The sequence below is a fragment of the Mytilus galloprovincialis genome, chromosome 1 (assembly GCF_965363235.1).
Source record: "Mytilus galloprovincialis chromosome 1, xbMytGall1.hap1.1, whole genome shotgun sequence".
NCBI classification, from domain to species: Eukaryota; Metazoa; Mollusca; class Bivalvia; order Mytilida; family Mytilidae; genus Mytilus; species Mytilus galloprovincialis.
This window is the reverse complement of record NC_134838.1, coordinates 80,526,431-80,553,756: the sequence shown is the minus strand read 5'-3', so window position 1 is coordinate 80,553,756 and position 27,326 is coordinate 80,526,431. Positions and strand designations below refer to the sequence as shown.

The following is a 27,326-nucleotide window of genomic DNA, read 5'->3' as shown; positions in this document are numbered from 1 at the left end:
TTGCGTTATAACGCAAACATAAGAAGAAAAATAATAAAAAAAAAAAAAAAATGTGTGGCGCTAATACGCTTCCGTATTCTCATCAAGGATTTTATTATTAATTTTATTATGTGATTTTATTAGTAGTATATTGTTATTATCAATATTATTATTCCTATGCTATGCAAATCCTAAATCTTGAAATTGTCTGTGAGGTTTTGAATAGTATTTAGCATTTCAGTACTCCAGTGGCGCTTGATAAATAAACACTTTGGTGAAAAGCCACCTACATCGTCTAAATGAAGCGTGAAATTATCCAGAAACTCAAGCTTTCGTTAAATTGTACTGTGATAAAATTTACTAAAACGTAAGAGATATTTTAAAAATTAAAACAACAGAAACATAAAATGGTCATAAATTTCAAGATTGTTTCGATACAGAATTACGGTGAAAGAACTTGGGACACTTGTTAAGAATCGTTTGGAACAACTCTTTGACGATACCAGCTTATCATTTCGTTCACCAGACGAAGATTTTGTCTGCATAAGTCTCACTAGTTGCACTCAAATCATAACAGTTGGAAGCCAAATTAAAACGTAATTGAAGAGCATCGAAAAAAAAAAAAAAAAAAATCGGTTCTGAGACGAAAATATAATGGAAGACGCACTTGGACATGCAAATTTTTGGAGCTAATTAGACTTGAGTAAATACAGATGTACTAAATTCATAATTCAAATAAATACATTATAGAATTTTTAGTAATTCTGATCGAATATACTTAATACATTATAGAATTCTTAGTAATTCTGATCGAATAGAATTTTTAGTAATTCTGATCGAATATACTTAATACAACAATTTTATCTTAGTAATTCTGATCGAATATACTTAATACAACAATTTTATCTTAGTAATTCTGATCGAATATACTTAATACAACAATTTTATCTTAGTAATTCTGATTGAATATACTTAATACAACAATTTTATCTTAGTAATTCTGATCGAATATACTTAATACAACAATTTTATCTTAGTAATTCTGATCGAATATACTTAATACAACAATTTTATCTTAGTAATTCTGATCGAATATACTTAATACAACAATTTTATCTTAGTAATTCTGATCGAATATACTTAATACAACAATTTTATCTTAGTAATTCTGATCGAATATACTTAATACAACAATTTTATCTTAGTAATTCTGATCGAATATACTTAATACAACAATTTTATCTTAGTAATTCTGATCGAATATACTTAATACAACAATTTTATCTTAGTAATTCTGATCGAATATACTTAATACAACAATTTTATCTTAGTAATTCTGATCGAATATACTTAATACAACAATTTTATCTTAGTAATTCTGATCGAATATACTTAATACAACAATTTTATCTTAGTAATTCTGATCGAATATACTTAATACAACAATTTTATCTTAGTAATTCTGATCGAATATACTTAATACAACAATTTTATCTTAGTAATTCTGATCGAATATACTTAATACAACAATTTTATCTTAGTAATTCTGATCGAATATACTTAATACAACAATTTTATCTTAGTAATTCTGATCGAATATACTTAATACAACAATTTTATCTTAGTAATTCTGATCGAATATACTTAATACAACAATTTTATCTTAGTAATTCTGATCGAATATACTTAATACAACAATTTTATCGATATTCAAATCTCACAAGGCAGATTTTTTTTAAATAAATGGTTTAGGGGCCAGCTGAAGGACGCCTCCGGGTGCGGGAATTTCTCGCTACATTGAAGACCTGTTGGTGACCCTCTGCTGTTGTTTTTTATTTGGTCGGGTTGTTGTCTCTTTGACACATTCCCCATTTCCATTCTCAATTTTAATCATAGCTGAAATTATTTTATTTGTTTTTTATTCGCGATCGATCATCAGAGGTAAGATACCCCAAACATTGATCTAATTGATCCTCTCTGCATCTTCGACTTGAATCCACCTTTTGGCTAAAACACTGGCCACTGGACGACCATTCTTTTACATTATAACATATGGTTTATAGGAGATATATACAAAATGCGTTCTTCAGTCAAATGTTTCTATTAGATATCGTTAATAAAATTGAAAATGGAAAGAGGTAATATGTCAAAAAGACAACAACCCGACCAAAAAGCAGACAACAGCCGAAGACAACCAATTCGTCTTCAACGCAGCGAGAAAATCCCGCACCCGGTGGTGATCCTCAGCTTGCTCTTGTAATAAAAGTGTGTAATTGTTCAGTAAAAATGGACGTCATTGTAAACTCCAAAACATATTTAAATGAACTAAAATCAAGTAAACATAAAAAAAAAACTAGCAAAGACGAGAGGCTCCTGACAAAAATGCAGCGAGGTTAAACAAGTTTTGTGCAATCTCACCCCCCCTTTTAATACCTCTAGTCAATGTAGAAAAAACCAACGCACAGTATATTTTTTTGAACAAGTAGATGTTTCTGTTTTACGGAAGCCCTGGAGTGCCATGCAAAAAATTTTTTTAACTTGCACGCACAAGTTACTAACTTGCGCGCACAAGTTATTATCTTGCGCGGATAAGTAACTATCTTGTGCGCACAAGTTACACAACTTGTGCACTCCAGGGCTTCCGTAGTTTTGTCCAGACGTTTCTGTATACACTTGATATGACTTTTACATTACCATTCCTATCAAGCATATTATTTGAATCAACTATTGCAATTCATTTCGAAAAGCATGCGGTTTAAATCTTTCGAACAACTAATAAAGTATTTATTTCTTCCGTTTGGCTCATAAACTACGAATCAATAAAACCACAAACGTTTGATATGAAAACAATTGGTATTGTTCTCGTCGTATCAAAATGTAAATATGCATATATGCACTTAGCAAGGTAATATTAATTGACAAAAAAGGTATGCATGATTATAAATTCGTTCAAATGTCTAATTAGCATTGACCACAATGTCAAGGTCTTTTTAATTCACAAATTAATTACTTCCAATTCGTCACTTATGTGCAGTGGAACTGAAATATACAATGGATGACATCATCTCTAAAAGTCGGTATTGTTTAGAATAGGTCTAGATTGAATCAATGTTTATTTCTAATGACACATTCAGATGACACATTGTGAATCTAGTTGACAATCGAGATTTAATACATGTATATACTCCTTTATATTGCTTTTTTAACAAGCTTTGGAAATAAGCGTGGTTTCATTTCATTAAGTATATTGAAGAATTTGATGTTGGAGTCATTCTCTAATTCATTAACGTGTTTTAGATAGTTGTCCTGAATCATCGTTTTATATTGTTATTTGAAATTGTTATTGAGGGACTTTAAGACTATCTGGAAAAAGTAGCTTAGTCACTCTTTGTATATAAATGGTGCCTATTAAGTCATTGCATATGTTAAACTGTAAACCCAATCAATGTACTCAAAACAGAATTGAAAACTGAGTTTAGGTTCAACACATATTATGCTTTGTTTATAATTGACAATGCTATGAACAGAAGACATTCTGAGAGTTGAAATTATCTTAAGAATCTCGCTTTCAGGTGTTGTTGTCACAAAGTGTTTCGAGCACAGATTGTATACTCCCGAGAACTGAGTAAAGCGTGCACGCGAGTGAACCCCAGTTTTCATTGGGTGAGTGTTCTCTCTCTCTCTCTCACTTTTCATTAAAGCGTTATTTTCTGGTTTGATCTTTTGGCACTATTTCATATCAATTCACGTACACTTGAAAATAATTAATCATAAATATATTTCATTTCATGAGCAAAACATTTTCACAAAAACGCATTAAATTTTAAAAGCTGTGTAACATTCGTATTCAATTAAACCAATCTATAAAATGTCTATGAAATATGCAGTATGCTTAATTGGAATTAGGATGAAACCATTTTTGACAAAGTTTCGTAAGTCAGCATCAATAAATGCACTTGTACATGTAACAAATGCACGTCTTTTTTCGTACCCTTATCTTTTAACAAACATGCTTTCATGACATAAAATGATTGTGGAAAAGAATTTATTACCCTCAATCTTAATGAACCACAGTCTTAATTACACTTGGAATGATCAGAGAAAGATTGTTTCTGTCTTTATTACGCTTGTATTTTTTGTTCACTTTGTAACAAGACCTCCAAGAAAAGTTTCTAATTTAAAAGAAATGCTGGTTACCTTTTAACTTACAAATGTAGAAGTATATTCAAGGAACCAGTCAAAATAATTTCTATGAAGCCATATTTTTCTAATAGAGGTATCCGGATTTGCTACGTATCAGGTACGGTTGGTACTTAACACAACCGTTGGTGCAGTTTTTAATGCATGATAATATTGTATTCTTCATGATGAATTAAAGAAATCGAATTGCACATCAGCGATAAAAAACATAATCTTTTATTTGAATACGATTTCACTGCTTCTAGAACACTTTGTTCGTGATTTTATACGAGAATATTTATGTTGGGCACAAGAGAATGAATCAAACAGTCCTTACTTGAACTGAGTTGCCTCGACCTTTAGCTTCTAAACATAGATTTGCGTTTCTGTTTGTTTGGCTTTGATTTTGTTTTGTGTATGTTTAGAAAAAAATAGAATAAAGAATGTTTTCTAATACTTAAATAGAATTTTGAATAATTAGAAATTGTTCTTTAATAATATCTTACTGGTGTCATCATAACTAGTATACGTTAAAATGGCAAAATTGTGTTCACAGTTGTGTTGACTTCTCATTAAAACCAATTATTATTAATTAAGTTATCTTTTCAGTCATTGCAGCAACATTTTTCTGAAACGCAACACACTTTATACAAATATCGATCTATCTTTTTCCTTATATTTTGTCACTGAACTTTCCGGGGTGGATGTAATCATTAGAAAAAAGTTGTTGATTATATTACTTATTAAGAATATAAATTTTATGACACTAACGAAATTCATTTCTTGAGTCGAAATATTTATCATTACGATGTTATTTCATCTTGTTCGTTTATTATTATATCATTAAATATTGCGAGTAAAGTTGTGTACTGCACGAGCTTGCGAGTAGTAAATATAATCTGCCAGGGATAATGTTAATTAATGTCCATCCATTAATCCTTTTATCGTACAGCAATGGTAGAAAAACTGATTACGGCAATAAGTTGACGCTATTTTTGCACTAATGTAATATGAATATGTCTTTCTAACTCTTGGTATTGTTCTACGGGAAATACTATTTTGCTATACAATGTTTTTGCACCATTGACAACTGATTTCTGGGCTCAAAATGAAGAATCATTTTCATCGGTTGGCCAGGTTTTCTAGATAATTTGTTCAGGTTTATATGTATCATGAATAAGATCTTACCAAAAATACTTTAACTCTAGGTTTCTTATTTTTCTCACTCGCCTTACTGTGAAAAAGATATATGAACTGTTGTGTTTATAAAAGGACATGGTTCTAAAAATTTATATAGCATGGTGATTAAGGGGTATTTTTTAAGAAAAACTTTTAGTCCGAGGGTACAGTTGTTAGTTGATCATTTTTCTTTTTTCAATTTCTCTCTATCTTCCATATTTTGCTGTACACTTACAAAAGTAAAAACATTGCCATTTAAGGGCAATTACTTTCATACGTAAACAACTGACAATGCCATCTACACAGATCCTGTATTTTTTAAATTTGCTATTCAAAGTTTCTATCGATCAAGGACAATAACTACAATTATAACAAGTCGACTGATGATTTAGGATTGCTGATCACTTTTGATTTTGAAGCAATTCTCTGTCTATTAAAGATTTCAAGATAATAAGCCGTACTTTGACCTTTAATGTTTTACTTTTACAAATTGAGACATTGATGGAGAGTTGTCTCACTGGAAGTCATACCACATCTTCTTATATCTAGTATATAGAACAGAAGCTGATCTATGCTACAGGGACTATGTTTTATCTGATCACGCCATATAACAAGTTCATTTTATTCATACTTAAACACTATTCACTCGATTATACTTCAGAAAGTCAATTTCTTATTAACATGACTGAGAATATAACCGTTACATTCACATCTACCTTTGTTCATGTCTATTATAATCACTTGACTATTAAATTTGCTTTAAATGTTCATCATTATGTTTTTGTTATTGAGGTCAATTTATTTTGTTAAAATAAAATTTATTTGTTCAACTTTTCTAAAAACCTACCTAAAAATTCAAAACTTAAACACTTTATATTTATGAAAAGTTATTACGAACAAAATTTATATAGGTTTAAAATTTCTTGTAATTTAGCTTCTTTTTGTCTGTGAAATTTTAGGGGGAAATAACTCTCAACTATAAACCTTTCGTACCAACGATTACTTACAACGGTTGATTGAATGCATAATCGAGTGCACACAATATTGTGTATTATGAATACAAGAAGTAACCACAAGAAATTAGTACCAAATTACAGCTAAAAATTCTCAAAATAATTCTGTATATGATTCATAAAACATACGTTGATATTAAGTGTATACATCAATTATTTCCAAAAGTTAAATAACGGCTCCCAGTTCGTACTACGGTTGGTACTGTAGCAAATTGGGGAAACCTCTATGAATAAGAGACGTAACAATGTTAGTATGTACTAGTTAGTTTCCGAACGTTTATCATCCCACTATCCGGTTGGATTAAGTCACGGGAAATACTACAACCCCTTTTTTGTTTTCCATATTCCTAAATGACTTAGAAGATTACTTTAGAGAACTTCATGTTTTACCTCTAGAATTAATTAAAGAAAAATGTTATAATGAATTACATGTATTTTTAGAAATTTTTTTTTTTGTTGTATGCAGATGACACTGTTATTTTTGCTGATAATTATGATGAAATGCAAAATGCTCTCAAAGTTTTTGAAAACTATTGTAAAATGTGGAAACTTAGTGTGAATATTGGTAAAACTAAAGTGATGGTTTTTAGCAAAAGAAAATCGAAAATGGATTTTGATTTTAAACTTGATGGTACATCTCTTGAAATTGTAGATAGCTATACATATCTTGGTCTTTTGCTTAATTATAATGGGTCATTTGTTTGTGCAAAGAAAAAGCTTGTAGAATAGTCGCAAAAAGCACTTTTTGCTGTTTATACAAAGATTAGAAATTTACATTTACCTATTGACCTACAACTTAAATTGTTTGATTATCTTGTCGAACCTATTTTATTGTATGGATCAGAAATATGGGGATTTGAAAACATTGATATAATTGAAAAAGTTCATCTACAATTTTGCAAGAGAATTTTAAATGTGAGATCAAGTACTCCAAATGTTATGGTATATGGAGAATTAGGAAGGTTTCCACTAGAAATTAAAGTAAAATTAAGAATGTTATCGTTTTGGAGTAGAATGGCTAAAAATGAAAACAAACTTGGTAGTTCTATGTATAAGCTTATTTTCAAATTACATGCTGATGGTATTTGTGAATTTAAATGGGTGTCATTTGTAAAATCTATATTTGACAACTCAGGATTAGGTTATATGTTTTTAAACCAATACATTGATCATTCAACTTTCAAACCCGGTATAAAACAGATTCTTCAAGATCAGTTTCTTCAAAAGTGGTCCAGTAATATTGATAACTCGTCTCGTGGCGAATATTATAAGTTATTTAAATCTCAGTTTGGTCTGGAAAATTATCTATTACGTCTTCCAGAGGATAAAAGAATCTGGATTTCAAAACTGAGAACATGTAACCTTAAAATTCCTATGGAAACTGGCAGATGGTACAACATCGCTAGAACAGATCGCATATGTACCTTATGTAATGAATCATGTATTGGTGATGAATATCATTATTTATTTGTATGTAATAATAGTTCTATTACTGAACTTCGGAAGAAATATATACCGAAATATTATACAACTTACCCATCTGTACTGAAAATGCAAAATATGCTGTCATTGTGTCACTGTCAGTTATTGTATAATCTAGCTATATTTATTAAGAAACTATCTACCTTCATTTAGAAAGATGCATGTATCTTACAAGTTTTATTATCTTTAGAAATTACACTTTTGTTAATAGTTACCTGTCTATTCTGTCATTTATTGTATTTGATTTGTAATTTGTCCTCATGCAACACATATTTTGTTTCTGAGTGTAAATATAGAATTGAATTGAAATACAACAAGTATGGAAGCTGTACCTACTTGTGAATTTTGAAAAAGAACATGCCTTGAAGGACTCCTATGCAATTCCAGTAAACAGATTCTTCATTAGAAACGATTGAAAGGACGTTGCAAGTAAAAAGAGTAAAAATATCAGGCGTGATAGTGCCAACCTTAAATTAGTTGTGCATTCCTCTATGGATACCTTTGGGTAATGAAAGAAATGCTCGAAAACCCAAAATAGCTTTATTCTATGACTCTGATATCCGGGAAGATAACACTTTAAACATTATATCAACGATAAAATGGTAAAGGAAACGATATTTTAAATGTTTATCCCGTTATTAAGACTTAGCCGATAAGGCATACACAGCTTCAGTATATCATCAAACGTTAAGACAATTACATATATAAAACATATTTATTTTTATCCATCTAATGAGTTAAGCCTTTTTCAACTGATTTTTATAGTTCGTTCTTATGTTGTACTGTAATACCACTGTCCCAGGTTAGAGGGAGGGTTGGGATCCCGCATACATGTTTAACCCTGCCACATTCTGTATGTATATTACTGTCCGTAGTCAGGAGCCTGTAATTTAGTGGTTTTCGTTTGTGTATGTGTTATACATATTTGTTTTTCGTTATTTTTTTTTGTACATGAATGAGGTCGTTACTTTTCTCGTTTGAATTGTTTTACATTGTCATTTCGGTGCCTTTTATAGTTGACTATGCGGTATAGGCTTTAATAATTGTTGAAGTCCACACGGTGACCCATAGTTGTTAATTTCTGTGTCATTTAGTCTCTTGTGGAGAGTTTTCTCATTGGCAATCATACCACATCTTTTTTTATATTTAGTTTATAATCGATAGCCGATTAGATAACACATAAACAACTTCGACATATCTCTGATAGCCGAGAAAATAGGATAACACATAAACAACTTCAGCATAACTCTGCCGGCCGCCCGAGAGGATAACACACTATCAACTCCAGTACATCACCGATAGCCGAGAAGATAACACACTAGCAACTCCAGTACATCACCGATAGCCGAGAAGATAACACACTAGCAACTCCAGTACATCACCGATAGCCGAGAAGATAACACACTAGCAACTCCAGTACATCACCGATAGCCGAGAAGATAACACATAAACAACTTCGACATATCTCTGATAGCCGAGAAAATAGGATAACACATAAACAACTTCAGAATAACTCTGCCGGCCGCCCGAGAGGATAACACACTATCAACTCCAGTACATCACCGATAGCCGAGAAGATAACACACTAGCAACTCCAGTACATCACCAATAGCCGAGAAGATAACACACTAGCAACTCCAGTACATCACCGATAGCCGAGAAGATAACACACTAGCAACTCCAGTACATCACCGATAGCCGAGAAGATAACACATAAACAACTTCGACATATCTCTGATAGCCGAGAAAATAGGATAACACATAAACAACTTCAGCATAACTCTGCCGGCCGCCCGAGAGGATAACACACTATCAACTCCAGTACATCACCGATAGCCGAGAAGATAACACACTAGCAACTCCAGTACATTACCGATAGCCGAGAAGATAACACACTAGCAACTCCAGTACATCACCGATAACCGAGAAGATAACACACTAGCAACTCCAGTACATCACCGATAGCCGAGAAGATAACACATAAACAACTTCGACATATCTCTGATAGCCGAGAAAATAGGATAACACATAAACAACTTCAGCATAACTCTGCCGGCCGCCCGAGAGGATAACACACTATCAACTCCAGTACATCACCGATAGCCGAGAAGATAACACACTAGCAACTCCAGTACATCACCGATAGCCGAGAAGATAACACACTAGCAACTCCAGTACATCACCGATAGCCGAGAGGATAACACACTAGCAACTCCAGTACATCACCGATAACCGAGAAGATAACACACTAGCAACTCCAGTACATCACCGATAGCCGAGAGGATAACACACTAGCAACTCCAGTACATCACCGATAGCCGAGAGGATAACACACTAGCAACTCCAGTACATCACCGATAGCCGAGAGGATAACATACTAGCAACTCCAGTACATCACCGATAGCCGAGAGGATAACACACTAGCAACTCCAGTATATCTCTGACAGCCAGAATAACACATAAACAACTTCAGTATATCTCTGCCAGCCGAGAGGATAACACATAAACAACTTCAGTTTATCTGGATAACACATAAACAACTTCAGTGACACATTTCACACTGATTAAAAAAGCATGGTGATTTTTCGATTAACAGAACTATCATAATCTTGAAACATAAGTCTATGTTTTTAACAATATAGCCTAAGATGCAGTTAAGTGGTCTTTAAACATGTTAAATAAACCTACATCTGCACCACATCTACTATAGGATTAGGGAAATCAGTTTATAAATACCGTTGCCTTTAAGAATACATAGTACTAGTACACTTTATTTTTCTTAATAGTAACTTTATGGATACACTTTTTTTTTAGACTTATAGTAGTTCACCATCTGTCATTGTGACGACAAAAGGGGAAAGTGATAGTTCGTACAAGTATAGTGACGATAAATGTTTGGGAATGATTTTCGCTGTAGGTGTCCGTTATAAATGTGTATTTAATTCTCAATAGATGGCTTATATTCTCAAGCAACTTACTGAATGGGAATTTTAAATTCCGATTTGAATAGAATTTACGTTTTATACCCACCAACATGTGATATTTTAATTATGTTGTTCTTCCTTTGCATTTAAATCTCGACAATGAATAAAAGTGAACGAGGAGGGACGGTTTTGATATGAACTGAAGCGGCAGTAGCCAGGATTATCATTTTGTAACAAGCTGAATGAGCGCATTAGTTTCGAGTCGAGTAACAATACTGAAATAAATTTCTTATTACAAAGTCTGTTTCGCAATGTAAATTTGACACCTTTATTTAACATCTGTGGAATGAAAGAAAAAATAAATTGATATTGGAATTAATTTAAAATATTTCAAAGCAATAATTTGAGTATGAGAACCTAAAATTAAATTTGAAGAGGCGCATTCGACCTATGCTTTTCCATGTTCTTATTTTTTTTAAATACAAACGTACGATACATTTGTACCTATTTCGATATAATGTATTCATCAAAACTAGTATATATAATGTGTTATTATTAATTTTTTTTTTATCAAAATGTGACATTTGATGCAAGACAATATATATACCGAAGTATGCAATGGCTTGTGGGCTTATGGTATCCGGTTTATTGAATTCGTATAACTAAAATGCGGTTGGGCAATAAACAAACTAAATTAAAGTATCGTGTCATGTATAAGAGCTTATGAGGAATTATTGCAAAACAATTGCTACACTTTAGAGGTCTTTTTCATTTTTTTTTTTGTGTTTGGTGGTTGAATCCTTGTTAACCTTTGCCCTATTTCTCCCTTCTTAAGCTGTGTTTTGGGAATGTTAAAGCAAAGTTCACGACGTCTACATAATAAACAAAGGATTTAAAACTACAAAGAGTTAAGGATCAATAGTGAATTTGGATACACAAGTTTTATACTCGTGTATTAGTCTCGGCATAGTTAAATCGTAACGATTGTTGACATAGTACATACATACTATCAAATGTGGACAGTGCTTGATAAAGTAACTGTTTTCCTTGTGAGAAGAAGTATTGTAGTGTATAAAGGTATCTTTTTATAGATCAGATTACGATACCAAATAATTTCACATGATCACTAAAATTCTTTGTGAATCATTAGCCGTACGCAAACTTTTAAAATCTGAAAACGCACCGAACGCTCCTATTATTTACCTAATTATATTCATCCCGCAGTTTTGATTATAAGTTTTGATGTACAAACTAAACCCCTTAGCCAAAAAAACTTTGACATGGCATTTTAACACTAGCATAAACAATATTCACTTTTAGTTGTCGTACAATAATGACGGGTTACTGGTTTTCCTTTAAGATTCGTTCTGAACTCGACACTAATGCACACTACTTCTGAAACAGGTCTACTAGAATTAAAGGATACGGACAACATTCTTCGTTTTATTATATTTTCAGAAACGCCTCCACAACGGAGAGCATTATTTGATCATAACGCCGTATTTAAAGAAGCGTTAAAAAGATTGGACAGACAGAACTAGTGCGGAAAGTTGTTTAAATATTTTTGTCATCCCCTGCCGTTTAACATAATTTTTTTTCAATTGTGCCAATCAACGAACGTAAAATTTCTTAACTGTAATTGTTGAGAGGGTTTATCGGCTTTCTTCTCATGATTACTTCTCTTCCCATTGAAGAGGGATTATCCTCAAAAGCCGTTGATAAGGGCTCTACAACTGATTGAATGATAAAGCAGTTGAAATTGATCACCTTAACAAACCACTTGTCCAGTAACGTGTTAAAAACACCAGATTATTAATATAACAATAGGTGTATTAAGTAGAAATTATATAAATATTTGGCACTGCGGTTTGAAAATTTATTCATGAATGTGTCAAGTTTAGACCGATTTGTCCAAGAGTCACTACGGCATTATGTATTGACTTGGATTATTCTACAAGTAACGTATTCGACAGTGATTTATCTCGAAACAGTGATGATACCTTTTTAAACGAATTAGATAAGGTTTTAATCGCTTTACATGTGTCAGAGATCGGTATACTTAGATAATAATTTACGGTGCTGCAAAAATCATCTGATAGAACGCTTTATTATGTCTTTAAGTAAATTATGACTGAAGCTTCCAGACCGGAAACGGGGTGATAGTGGGGACAGGTAAAACAAGCACATGTTTTGGTTTCCCACACGCAGTCGGCTGTATAGTATATAAGTGTTTATTTCATTATTTGTGTTATTCATGGCTTTTAGTCAAGTTAATAATTTTCTACGTTAAGAAAATTTTATGTGCACTATTGTTACATTAAAGGAATAGTTGAAAATTGAATATCAAATTTCGTGCCAATTTTTATTTTAATTGCTGATAAATTGGTATAATTAGTGAAACAAGTTCGTGTAAGATATTCTAGCCTTGGTATACAAACATTACAGACATATTTAGGCTGCATGTATTGTGCATTATCATTCTTTGCGGTATTTTGTGTATATTAAATATAAGTTCATAAGGACATATTATAAACAAAGGATTTAACTACAAAAGTTTAGGGATCAATAGTGAACTTGGTAAATCATAGATAGGAAAATCTATGTTTTAAGGTGAGTTATATGTTATACAATGTAATCAATAAGTTTAGATTCCAAATGAGTTTTTTTCATGACATTTTTTAACGTTTGAATTATTTCTGATTGAATAAAATAAAAGTGATAATTTTTACATTTTCATTCGTAAAAGTCAATAAACACTCCACTCAAAAATTGATCTGTTCATAAAAGCACGATAGAAATGTTGTTAAAAATTTTAATTAGAAAGATTAAAGGTCATATCTGACATCAAACGTATATGATTTGTATTGAAGTATTTGGTTTTTATTTATTTACACATTCTGACATTTTATACCAGAATCATTCTGTTCTTTTCTTAAAATCTCGTAAATGATTTTGCCATCCAAGCAAAACCTGACAATAACAAAAATAACCACTAAAACACACGTGAACTCGTATATGGAAAAGACAAACAAAAACAATTTGCAGATACTTTTAGGATTAAATCAAAAATAAAATCTGATAGAAAATCATCGAAAGTTAGTCAGTGACAAGTTTATAAGACTTAGTGATGTCAACTTTCATGAAAATAAAATGTATATAAGAACTAAAGAACTCTAATAGGTTACAAACTAGCGTACAAAACATAAGATACCAGTTATAATGGACTGGTTTACTGTACAACACAGGCTTAACGGAACAAAAATACCCCTATTTTTTAATTGTCAATGAGAAGGCAAACCATATCTTTACCTAGGGCAGTAAAAACTCTCTAAATGCTGTAATTAATATCAATTTTGTCACTGAAAGATCGTGACAATCCAATTCCACAACTACTGTTGTCCGAGTCAAGAGTCAAACCTATCATAATATCATTTTTTGTACATGTATCAATACAAAAAACAATGCTTGAATTACTCCTGTTCAATAGAGGTATGGCCGAGTTATCCTGACTTTGTTTCGCCACGGGAGTCAAACGTCGATGATACATTTGTAGTATTTCAAAAGGTGTTTAGACGGTGTTAAAAATAACAAAAAAAGTTGTAAATAATTTTATACTTATCAGGAAAACTTACATTTTATTAGGCGGCAAACATTGTATGTGGAGACATTTTAGATACACTTTTGAAAACAAATATGTTTCATTGTTTTGTGAAATCTTATATCGATGGACATACATACATAAAAATGTTTATAGTTATCCGAAAGACAATACATTTCCTTCTAGTGAATATGTATGTAAAATATTTTGGTTTTTGAGAATATTCTTTTCGGCATTTTTGAAGTTATAAAATATACCGATCAAAATTTAGTTTTAATCCAGCTTCGAGTATGTATAATTTGGTTAAAACATAAAAAAGGGACATAATATTTTTACAAATTTCACGTGCACACGTGGGTTGTGGTGCTATTAATTTCTGTAAATATCAAAAGACTATTTGAAAATGACCCTTCTTATGTAATAAATTCAAGGGAAACAACTGTCCTCTTTCTTATTTTTCAATGTACAAATGTGCATGCGTCTTAATTAGGATCAGGTAACTAAATTTACGTAAACTTAAATTAATGTTTTTTTCATACTTTTAGTGACCATAATATATTATTTTTTTAAATTCCCAGATACTTATGATCTTTCCGTTCCAAACATGTTCACCATAAACTGGAGTTTTAATGCGCTATCACAAATCCCATTTTTACTTTTTGAATAACTTATGTAAAATAGTTAGGATTGGACAATGTTATAAATTTCTATTAAGTTTGAATTTTATGTCCAAAAGATGAACACTATAAGATTTATGAGAACACGAATATCTGAAACCTTTGGTATGTTTAATATAGAGTCAGCGATGTGCACTAGTGTGAAATCACTTCTTTCATCTCTTACATTCAGATCACTGCCATAATACAGGTATGCCGATGTTGATATGAAAAGAAGGATTACAAGTGAAGCTAACGACCAGCCTGGTGGTAAAGACGTTATTTTTACATCGCTGTCTATCCGGGGTAACGTCACTGGTTGAAAGCTGTCACCCAAAACAAATAAAACTTAAAATCGTTGAAAGTAGTTATGGCTCGTGTGGGATTTAACTGATAACATGGATAAACAATAATTTTGTTTGGACCTACTTCACAAGATTTTCACTATTTATCATCGCATTAGCTTTTTTACCTTCTTTTATACAACCGACATTGACGTTTAGTCTAGTGAGCAATACCGGTCACAAATTGTTCGCATCGTTTGTGAATCAAAATACAATCAACCAATCATATTACGTGATTGGTTAGTATGTCTGTTTTAGTGCTTTTTGGTTTTTTCCTCATGTGATGATTGCTTCCATCAATCATTGCATTTCGAACTTTTACATAACAGCCAAATAATGAATGGATGTAGAAATATACACTACTTGGAATAAAAATATCTTTATTTAACGATAGATTATTCTCCACGTGGCGTAATATATGATATGGATCAACATATTCTTCTGCAGTGGAAACTCAATAAAAAGTGATTTAATTTTTATAAATGTGAATATATCAATGAAATATGACTTAAACAGTTGTGATTTTTTTTAGTGTTACCTAGAAACCGGAAGTAATATGCCAAGATGACAGAAACACAATGGAATGGGACTGTGTTATATCTGTTAGGAATAGTACAAGCAATATTTGTTGTTGTAAATGCAAACGTATGGTGGTACGTATTCTTATTATATACAGAATTTTTGATTGCTTATTTCATTCATATATTTCTTTAAAATTTCACATCAAACTAAACCGCAATGACTTCTCCTTAGTTAAAAGTCAGCGTTCGGTTAAATTTACATTCTATATTTCAATTTTCAATTTTGTTTTTTCCTGAAAAATAAGGGGTTAACATGGCTCATTTATCTGTAATTAAAAAATTAAAAAGATATTTATAAGAAGTAAACCAATTTGAAATGCTGATCATTAATCTCCTTAAAAAATGGAGGAATTATATAACTACTAGTATTGCATCAAATGTTATGAAAATCTTTTTTCGCCAATTCAGTAAAAATAAAGATAACTGTTGATACATTTTGTATCATAACATTTTCAAGCAAATAACACGATTCTAAATAGCTATTTTTGGATGTAGATTTTATAAACCAATTTTGTTTAAATTTTTTATTTTCACTTAAAAATATGACAAATATATGAAATATTATAACCTGTCAGCAGAAATTTAAATCCAATACACCCTCAGAAAATTGCATACAATAAACAAGTAATACGGCCATTATTAAGGGATTGAATTTTAATCTTAACAAAGGGTGACTTTTCTTGCATTTTATGTTGAAAATCTGGGTCATTGCATAAAGGACTTAGCACACCTGAAGAAAGAAAACAGATTAATTTAACATACCAAAGTTGAAAACAATTATGTTTTCTTAGCACTTTAAATTTGACATGTCATGTAGAATTTTTATTGGATAGACATGCAGATAGGAGAATATTTGTATTTGATTTTTGACATGTCCTTTAATATACCCTTCAATGCAATAATCATTTAGTTTAAATAATAATATCAAAGTTAATCCAGTTTATTTGTGAAAGAATCAACATTTTCGACTTTAATTGTAGTCCTTAAACGCACACGTTACAAATTCAGAAAAAAGTATCTGTATTAATCAATAATAATAATGAAATAATACCAATAAGCTTGTTTGATGACCACATGGATACATTTTACAAATAAACATTGTTTTAGTCATTTCATATTGTTAACAAATACACACCACCTTTAAGCATACGCACATACATAGTGGCTAACTTCTACGTCATTTGGTATTTGGTGAAGAGTTGTCTCATTGGCAATCATACCACATCTTCTTATTTCGCTTGTTCCGGAATTTGATTGATAAACTGTGGTTTGCTTAACGCCCTCTTCTTGCTTAATTTTAACCAAAACCACCTTCCAAATAATATGCTTTTTTAAATTACCAGAGACAACCGTTAGACACCCTCCATCATTTATGCAAAACATAATTTAATTTCAAGAAACATTATTTGTTTTTTTAAAATTCTTTTTCGGTTAATGACATCTTTGATTTCTTAATCAAATAAAATCAATAATTTACCATGAAGTTGCAAATTTGATTTTATTTAAGATCAAATTTACCCAACTTCTTCAAAGTAACAAATGTCCACAAAAGGACAATATAGGGTAATAATAGCAAAGGATATGTTTACACTGTACACATTTAAATTTTCTAACACTTCACATTTTCTTTAAATAATAAGATCTACAGCGTAATATATAAAATCTGCAAACAACACAAATGTTCTCATCAATCACATGGTATTCTCAAAGAGCTGTATTTATATATCTGCTCTATTACAAAAGTGGTTTCATTGCCGACATACATTAAGTTACTTAGTGATGAGAGAATTAATATATAAATCATACCCTTCAGTATGTTCAAAGTGTTACCCCAACGATTGGCATGGGCATGGGAAGGAAACAAATTGGGCATATAACCATTAATTTTCCTTGTTTTGAATAACGTATTCTCCGTTTAAGATAATTTATTCATGAATAAATATGACAGTTTTTATATTTGTATTAAATTCTTTATATCAGAGTACATCGTATAAGTGGTGGTTATTTCAGTAATGAATTCTCGTGTAAATTAATGTTTCTCCTTTGTGTTATTGGATATCTGTTTATCCGAATTAGAACCGACAGGCCGAATATGTAATCAAAGAGATACAATCTCATGGGAAATAAGACCGCAACGATTTTCCGGATTTTTCTGTGCTTGCATGACTACGTTTTTCCAGTCTCATTCAGTCTTGGGTTTTTCACTGCAGTCATTCTGGTGTTAAGTAAAATCATTTCTTATACATTGGTAGGCTAATTTGAAAGTGCAAATACACTTAAAGAACTCAAATATACCATAATAACAACGGAATGCACTAAACGTTCTAGTAATGACTGAAAGACAACACAAAAATAAAAAAAAGCAAAAGACGGAACAGTAAAATTGAAATATAAACATCGTTCGAAGTATTTTTAGGTATTAAATTAGGGCAACAATTGGCCATGTCAGCTAAATACTAGATATAGAACGACATTGTCTAATTTGAATTAATTGGCATTAAAAAGACATATTTCTTATTTTTTTTGAAAGTTATCAATCAATATGCATTCCTTTACCTTATTAATATATGTATGCTATAAGTATGGTATATCTAGTGCACAATGGTCAAATGTGTATTGTTGACAACCTTTTCGAAATGAAATGCACGAATTTGCTTTCTGCAAACCACATGTAGATTATAAACAGATAAGCTACGTACAAAAACCTCATGTTTTTGATGCGTAATTTTCATTGGCAGTAAATGGACCATTTATAAATGATGGGTTCTCAATAAAAACTCTTGACAACTTTTTATTTCTTGAACTCCAGCGTTTTTTCAATAAAAACACTATCGCTTCATTTATTTAGTAGTTAACATCCTTTGCTTGACCAATAGATATATAAAGCTTTATAAGTCTATGCTTGGACAATATTGATGAAATAATAATAATCTATTTATCCTTTCAGAAACTATGGAACCATTATAGGGATAAAAGCAATAATTATACATACATGTGTCACGTGAAATGAGTTACATGTACTTAAAAACATTTCCTCTAAAAATATCAAATGAGTAGAATTCAAAATTATTTCTTCGATTGAAGTTGGCTTCATAAGTCAACAAGTAATGATAATTTTCATTTAAGAATTTAGGTGAATAAAAGGTAACTCGGTATACTTTAACTAAAAAGCTAATGTCCCCACCCCCTCTTAAAAAAAGAGAAACAAAATCAAAAGACGAAATAATTAACAAGTGATCAAACGTTATGGAAAGCTCAAAATTATCCCGTGTTTTATAAAACATTTCGAGACCATCACAAACCTGCTATCGACTCCATATCCTCCACTTGATATGGATTTAGAAGAAATTTGTATGTTTTTACAAGAATTGTAGTACGAAAAGTCAACAGATGTAATCCTTCCGAATGTTGCTTTTATCATAAATCATATGCTTACAAATACTAATAGGTTTAATATATACTTTTGTTGACTAATAATTGTGAGGTTCAAAGTCGTAGATCATGTAAGCTTAAGTATCTTTTCTTATCTGTTTGACCAGTATAGAAAAGAAGATTGGAATGTTTCACCCGAGTCCAAAATAAGTGCTTATAAGCAACTGTAGGTCAAGCATATTTTGATATTTAACGATCTAAAGAAAGATTTTTATTAGAAAAGACGAACAGATTTAATGTTTACTTCTGTTAAAATAATCATAACAGTTTACATGTTGTTTCTAATATTCAATAAAACATTTTTTTGTGATTTATTTCTAATGAATTGAGCTCTTCGTGAGAGTTTTGAAAATTTTACTTTTGTTGTTGGTTTGCATGCCTATATCCTCCTTTTCCTTGATTGAAAACCATCTCCTCTACATTGTATCTGTTGTCTGTAGGTGCTGTAATTCTCGCCGTTAATTTGGTTAATTTCCATAATAGCACAGGGCAGTTAAAAGAGAAGGAAAGCTATGTTTATTGAATTTGTTGGTTTTTTTTTTAGTTTTAATAAATCCAATATTTCTTCCCTTAATTGTTTGTGCTTTAGTTACAATTGTTTTCTAATTTTTGTTTATTGGAAAAGTTTTGGAGCTTTTACAAAATTTATTTGTATAGAAACGTGCAAAATAGATATGAATATTGAAAAGAGTCAGGTTTGATAATTTTATAAGGCAAATTTCCTGTCCAAACTACAGTAGCACAAGCTTTAAGATAGACAAAGGGTATATATGCACAGAGTAAGGAATATTCTGTGCGACTTTCGTGCGGCTGAGAGGTTTGGCTAGTTGTAGGGCTAGGTTTGTTCCACCATTTTCTGCATAGGGAGATGCCTGTGCCGGGTCGGAAGTGTGACAGCTATTTTGCGTTGGTTTGAAGTGTTTGAGATTTTGATTTTGCCATTTGATTGGGGACTTTCCGTTTTTAATTTTTCTTGAGTTCGGCATTCGTGTTTTTTTTCAACTTAGAGAATTTAATACATCTTTCCAAAAATATTTATTGGAAAACTAAATTTGAATGGTCATATGTTAACGAGATGGTTTGTTATTGCCCCTTTGTATCTTATTTATATATGTTCCCTTTTGTTTCCAAATTAAACATTCATCGAAAGTCATGTTCTTCACATACATCAATATTGCATAATGATATATATACTTACGTCAAATGTGTATTTGAAATAACCATAGTGTAGGCGTGTTTTCAAATTTGATACAGGTTGATGACTAAATTGAAAACACAACGGAACTGCTAACAAATCAGACAATAAAACGTTTATGCTCGAAATCAGTTTAAAGAAAGTTAATTCAGTACAGTCTTCATGGGTTGTTATATTAAACAAGATCATATAAGCTTTCAAAACACATGAAAAGACAACAAGACAATAAATTGAAGATAACGCTATGAATTTAGTTAATTTTTATAAGTAGCACTTAACTTAAAACAAAACTTAAGTTTCAATCTATCAGGAAATCGGGATTGAAGTAACATTAGCGGAAAGATCAGAAAGCCTTCAAGTGAAATGTACATCGCATATCTTAGTTTCTGTACAACTATAACTCTTTTCATGCATCTGATTTTCTCAAGTTTGTATAAGGATGTAGTGATTATCTTTAGGGCGGGAAAATAAAAAGGTTAATTCGTCGACAAATAAAAAAGTATCTTTCCACAAATAGAAATACAAACAAATATTCACAAATGATAAATGTACCACACCGTTTGTTTTATTTTCTTTTAAAGATGTAGAAGTTGAAGTGTTGAATGACATGACATTGATGATTCGTCTACGTTCCTCGTATCACTTTGGAGAAATGTAGCCTGATAGTACATTTTAACTTTAAAGAAAAAGTGTTGATTTAATTCAATATGTTGGGAGCAATGTATAAAATGAAATCGCACTCCTTGTAAAACAGTATACATAAACTCAAGTTTCAGCCTTAAGCCCTTTTCACGGTTATTGCAGCCGTATTGAATACGGGTCACAGTTTCATAATGGAGGTAAAATGCATTGAAAAAACACAGGAAAACACAGTTGAAACAATAGAAGTTTGAACTGCTTGGAAACATGCATGGGTTTTCCGTATACTTTCTTACTATTTCCATCTCCATCCAAAAGTTTCTCCCCTATTCAATATGGCTGCAATAATCGTGAAGTGGCCTATCAGCAAATGGTAGCAGTAGAGTAAACAAGTTTCCCAATCTTTAATGAACTGTTGTTTTCCCAAAATATATTAAGCTCACATCGTATGCCTTGTTTAATATATCTATAAATATTTTTAATTGTAGGAGTCTTGGCACAAATCCACGAATGTTAATGGTTGGAGTACAACCATTTTGTACAGAACTTAGAGAGTTATCTCCCGGACAAATCCGTGCTTGTCAAAATCATCATGATCATATGCCCAGTGTTGGTAGGGGAGCACGGTTAGGTATAACAGAATGCCAAACACAATTTAAAAATCGTCGATGGAATTGTACAACAATAGAAGACGATAGAACCGTCTTTGGTCCTGTTATACAAATAGGTACGTGTATATCGTTTAACATTATATATTCAAGTATTTTACTTCTTTGAATAGCTTTTATGTGACTGAGTACACGTGTCACTACGATGGCCGAAGTGAGCCGACAAAAATGCTATTTAAAACTTGTATAGTACTGTACAGAAAGTTTGTACAATGTACTATCTTGTTGTTTTACTTCCGGGTAAAAATATAGTACTGTGTATAGAAAGTTTGTACAATGTACTATCTTCTTGTTTTACTTCCGGATAAAAAGATAGTACTCTGTACAGAAAGTTTGTACAATGTACTATCTTGTTGTTTTACTTCCGGGTAAAAAGATAGTTCTCTGTACAGAAAGTTTGTACAATGTACTATCTTGTTGTTTTATTTCCGGGTAAAAGATAGTACTCTGTACAGACAAGTTTGTACAGTGTACTATCTTTTTATGGGATCAGGAAATAATAGGTACGTAACGGTAATTAATTTGTGCAGTTCCTTCACCGGAAATCTGTGACATGTTCGAAATAATGAATCAAATTATTTAATATGCATTTCAATATAGAGAAAAAAATATTCTATCATGGCAGATATAGAGGTGATGGATTTATAATAATATATAACGGAACATATCAGGGAACATCAGATGAAATAATAGATTTGTTTTCGTCTAGCAAATAATTAAAACCCCTAATTAAAATCAAAAACGATAAAATGTCGTTCTTAGATGTTGATGTAATTAAAGGTCAAAAAATTACAACATATAGCATTCTTGACCTTGAAATTCAAAGTCATTTTTAAGACACAAATGCTTATCTGTTTCTGCACAGAAATAGCTGTCACTCACAGCATGTATTCAGAGGATTTATTAAAGGTAAAGCAATACGACAAACTAGAAACACAAGTGACCATAACAAATTAATAAAAAATCTTAACTAATTTCAAAGTGAAATTATTAGATAGGGGTTATGATAACGTGGAGATAGATGATAGTATCACTGATGCTTTATCAATTGACCGTACTGATTTATTACAACAAAAGAAATCAGAAGAAAACAATATATTCCGTTAGTTTTTGTAACTAAATATTATCCATATATACGTACAGTTTGACGAAGATCGTGTACAAGTATTCAATACTTAAAAGTATTGGAGATATGCTTAATAGATCAAAGTTAAAGACTTTATTGTCAAATTGACAGTTGGACCCCTGATGATGGCAGATCTGTCATAACTTGTCTGTACAGAGTACTATCTTTTTATCCGGATGTATAAAGCAAGATAGTACATTGTACAAACTTTCTGTACAACGTACTATCTTTTTACCCGGAAGTAAAAAACAAGATAGTACATTGTACAAACTTTCTGTACACAGAACTATCTTTTTACCCGGAAGTAAATAGCAAGATAGTACATTGTACAAACTTTCTGTACAGATTACTATCTTTTTACCCGGAAGTAAAAAACAAGATAGTACATTGTACAAACTTTCTGTACAGAGTACTATCTTTCAATCAGGAAGTAAAAACAACAAGAAAGTATTATGTACAAATTGTCTGTACAGTACTATACGAAGTTTAAATAGTATTTTTGTCGGCTCACTTCGGCCATCGTATGTCACAATGGTTTATGGTAACAATTAAGAAGGTAACCTGTTAAAAAGTTTAATCCGGAGTCAAAAGTAGATAATATGAAAATTGTGTATTAATAACAAACAGTGACATAGAACAAATCAAGGTAAACTTAACCAACTTATCAAAACAATACACAAGCAACAAAACCATTAAAAATGTAGAAAGGTTAATATTACTAAGAGTAAAACAAACGCACATGCAAAGATGGTAGAAAAACACCGGAAACATAACAAATTAACAAGGTCGACCCAATAAAGATAGAACAAAAACAGTGAAATAACAGAGTATACCATGCAATAATTGAAAAAAATATGGAGGTGCAAAATCACTAACCGTAGTATAGACAACATCAAAACGAAAGAAAAGAGACGAAAAGACAAACAAAAATCTTTTAAGCATTATCTAAATGCTGATTACAGACGATCAAAGAACAACCAATACTGATAAATAAGAATCAAATGTCACATAAGTTTTAAAATGAGTTCACGTCAGCACTCTACGTAAATGTATCATGTTTGCATAGAAGTAACTCACGTCTTCGCCGCCTTGAACAGGAATTCTTTTCTTTTCTCTAGGTTTTATAATTAAAAGTGATATTGCAGAATACACAAATGAATGAAAAACATATCCGTAATAATTGTATTAATTCTTCTTGAAACTCACTACAAAAAAAAAAAACGTTTCAAGGCTTATTTTCTAATTTAGTCGCAAGCATACGATGAAGTAGGCCTTAAAAAGTTACAAAAAAATCTTGTAATGATATTAACAGATGTCCTGCCGGTATCAAATGTTTTCCATGTTGAGAAAAGCAACAGTGCATTGAAACTTGCTTTGCTATGCAAAAAATCAACTACGAAATTCTGCTTGAAGTACAGAATATACATATTGTACGACTAACGACACTATTGCGTTTACTGAACCACTTTGTCTATAACAAGTGACAGTACAATACACTACTTGGATTCACTTGAGCTCGCCAACCGTCAATTGTTTGCACTACGGTAATGTTATATCAAAATAATTTATTTGACGAATTCAAATCGGACGTGACAGCAGGAAGATGCTAAAATAAAATGTGTAGTTTTTAGAATTTACTAAATTCAAACTTTCTAAGAACACTTGAATTCGAAACGAGGCTTCCACCACACAAAGAGACTTGTTCATGTGAAAAAAAACCTACATCATGATGAAGAGCAAATACATAAATGCAACAGCACTATGGTCCTTCCATATACAGCTACTGGTATAAAAGACAATTTTAAATATTAGAAATAAATAGTTTTTAATATGTTAATTGTGAATAGATTAAGACGCTGATCTACAGCATATTTCAGCAGACGACCTGATGATTTGTTGATTAATGACATTGCAGACGCCGTAACACAATTGGCACGTGCCAGGATTGATTGACGTGAATAAAGAATGTAAATGCACAATTAACTATGCTCTAAATATTTACCCTGTAATTAAAAGACAAAATAAGCTATTTAGGCTTGTAATCTTCTCCTGTTGTTTTTGTTAAGCCTGAATAACTTAATCGCAAGAAAAAATGAAGAAATCAGTTGAAAGTTTGCACCTCTCAGTGGGTAACACCATATCTGTTTCAGATTTTATACTTTTATATACAGAATATTAACCTCTGTGTTTTCGGATACCAAACGCACGACGCGATGTCTGGTTGTGTACTTTGTTAAAATTAATGGATTGTTTTTTTGTATCTGTTTATATATCATACAAGAGCCATTATTATATATGTATACATAGGGGGTTCAGTTGGCACAATATTATTACATTTATGTAAACAACAAAACAACGAACACAATACAAATGAACAGTGGTTTTATTGCACTTGATCATCTCAAAGGCACAATGAGGCATTCAACACCGAGCAAAACCCATAAAAAAACTATCACGTATAAGTTTATGACGACTCCTAGCACTGGCTTAAGCAGAATTCTTTGCAAATGGTTCGAATAGATTCGGATGCGACACCACAAAGTACACTACAACTAATTTTCTAAGTACCGATAGTCCTTTAATCTTATATTTTAGTGCAATGTTACATTATAGTAGTCGTAATGTCAATGTCCTTCTTTTTCAGCGAGCCGCGAGGCAGCATTTATGCATTCTATATTAGCAGCAGGAGTTGTTAGTGCTATAGCACGGTCGTGTCGTGATGGTGAACTAAGTTCGTGTCACTGTAGTAAAGCATTACGCCCTAAAGAACTAGTAAGGGACTGGATATGGGGTGGGTGTGGGGATAATATACAATACGGGTATAAATTTGGAAGTTATTTTGTTGATCTTAGAGAAAAAGATAAAAATCATCCAAGACTTTCTCCAGAGTTGTCAAGAATGTTAATGAACCTCCATAACAACGAAGCAGGAAGAAGGGTAAGTGTACCATCTTAAAACCAAGTACTATATTTGTAGTAAATAGTGGTAGATTGCTATTCACCTCGAGTGCTAAATGTTCACTTGTTAGTACTTATAATAATTACTATGACATAGTTAGTGGAAGACTGTTATTCACCACGACTACTGATAAGTCACTAGTTAAAGTAATTATAATAATTGCTATTCATTTATATCATAATTTCGTACAACTTGCTTTTGAAAAAGATTGCGTATCCAATTTTTTTGTCAGTTATCAAATTCTATATGAACATATAATGATGAATTTACACGCCAATTTGACAGAAACCAAACGAAACAAACACCAAAGTACATCTTTAGGTCAATATATGATCTTCAACCATTAACAAGTCTCCTATAATAAGTCTAGCTCGAAATCGGCCTGAATCTAAATCTGGTAAATAACTTTCAAAGAGACAAAAAAAAAAGACCTGTCTAGAATGTTCTGCAGCATTGTAGGCTCAGCATGATATATAGGAAGGACTGCATGAAAGTTAATGGCGTGATATGGGTTTTGCAGGAATAAACAAACCATTTTTTAAAGAAAGTTTTGACAACAATAAAATATTCAAATTTTCAGAATCTGCTCAAAAGCCTCTCAGTCTGTTTTTTTTTACACTGGATTTAAAATCTGTTAGAAATATTGGCATTAACAAATTCGTTTGTAAAATTCAACACCACAGTACTTACTGCTTTATAAAGAGATTTCAGATCTTCTTTGAAAATAATTTTTCAACATTTGAAAAGGGAGTAATTTTAGCTGCACAAGTGAGAAATAAACCACGTGTGCTGGTTGTGTGGGCATTACATTTGCAAGAACAAAGTCTATTTATTTCTACATTATTAGATTATCAGAAGTAAACATCACTTTTAATTATGATGAATTTCAACTAAAATCGGTCTTTTATTTCCGATTCAAATGATAATGTTTGAAAACTACATTTTACCTACTTGTTACCTTTGAAATAATACGTAACCGATGGAAAGATTGTTGAAATTCAAGTGTAAGAAGCGAAGAACATAATATTTTTGAGCAATTTAACTTTATTTCCAGCCTGCTTTGTCAGAAAAAATATAAATAAATCAGTAATATATTTTAAAAAATCCAAAGTAATAAACACTCCCTATATCAAAAGCCATCGCCTAATAAATTCTGCAATTCGCAAGAAATAAAATAATGTTTTCTCTTTTAACCTTGGAACACCTGTATTATTGGTTTTACATGATAGACTAAATATATACAAGATATGATTTTTATGACAATATAATGTTCTTCAAAGAATGTCATTTACGACACTGAAATGTATCCATTTAATCGTTATAAGTAAAGCATGTCCATTGCAAAGCTTTTAGTTTCCAATAAACTATCATGA

At 31.4% G+C, this 27,326-nt stretch overlaps 1 protein-coding gene across 3 annotated transcripts in view; it reads left to right on the top strand.

Moving 5' to 3' along the window:
* Nucleotides 1-27,326, top strand: part of LOC143085324 (protein Wnt-5a-like) — a 54,065-nt gene that overhangs the window by 8,531 nt on the left and 18,208 nt on the right. Inside the window, exons 2-5 of one of the 3 annotated variants that reach the window (XM_076261620.1) lie at nt 3,552-3,642; nt 15,887-16,007; nt 21,690-21,928; nt 25,640-25,932. In XM_076261620.1, the coding sequence (XP_076117735.1) occupies nt 15,919-16,007; nt 21,690-21,928; nt 25,640-25,932 (621 nt within the window). In that variant the 5' untranslated portion in view covers nt 3,552-3,642; nt 15,887-15,918. Of the gene's footprint in view, nt 1-3,551; nt 3,643-12,661; nt 13,367-15,886; nt 16,008-21,689; nt 21,929-25,639; nt 25,933-27,326 lie in introns of those variants that run through there. The other 2 variants (XM_076261614.1, XM_076261607.1) reach the window with 2 other exon arrangements.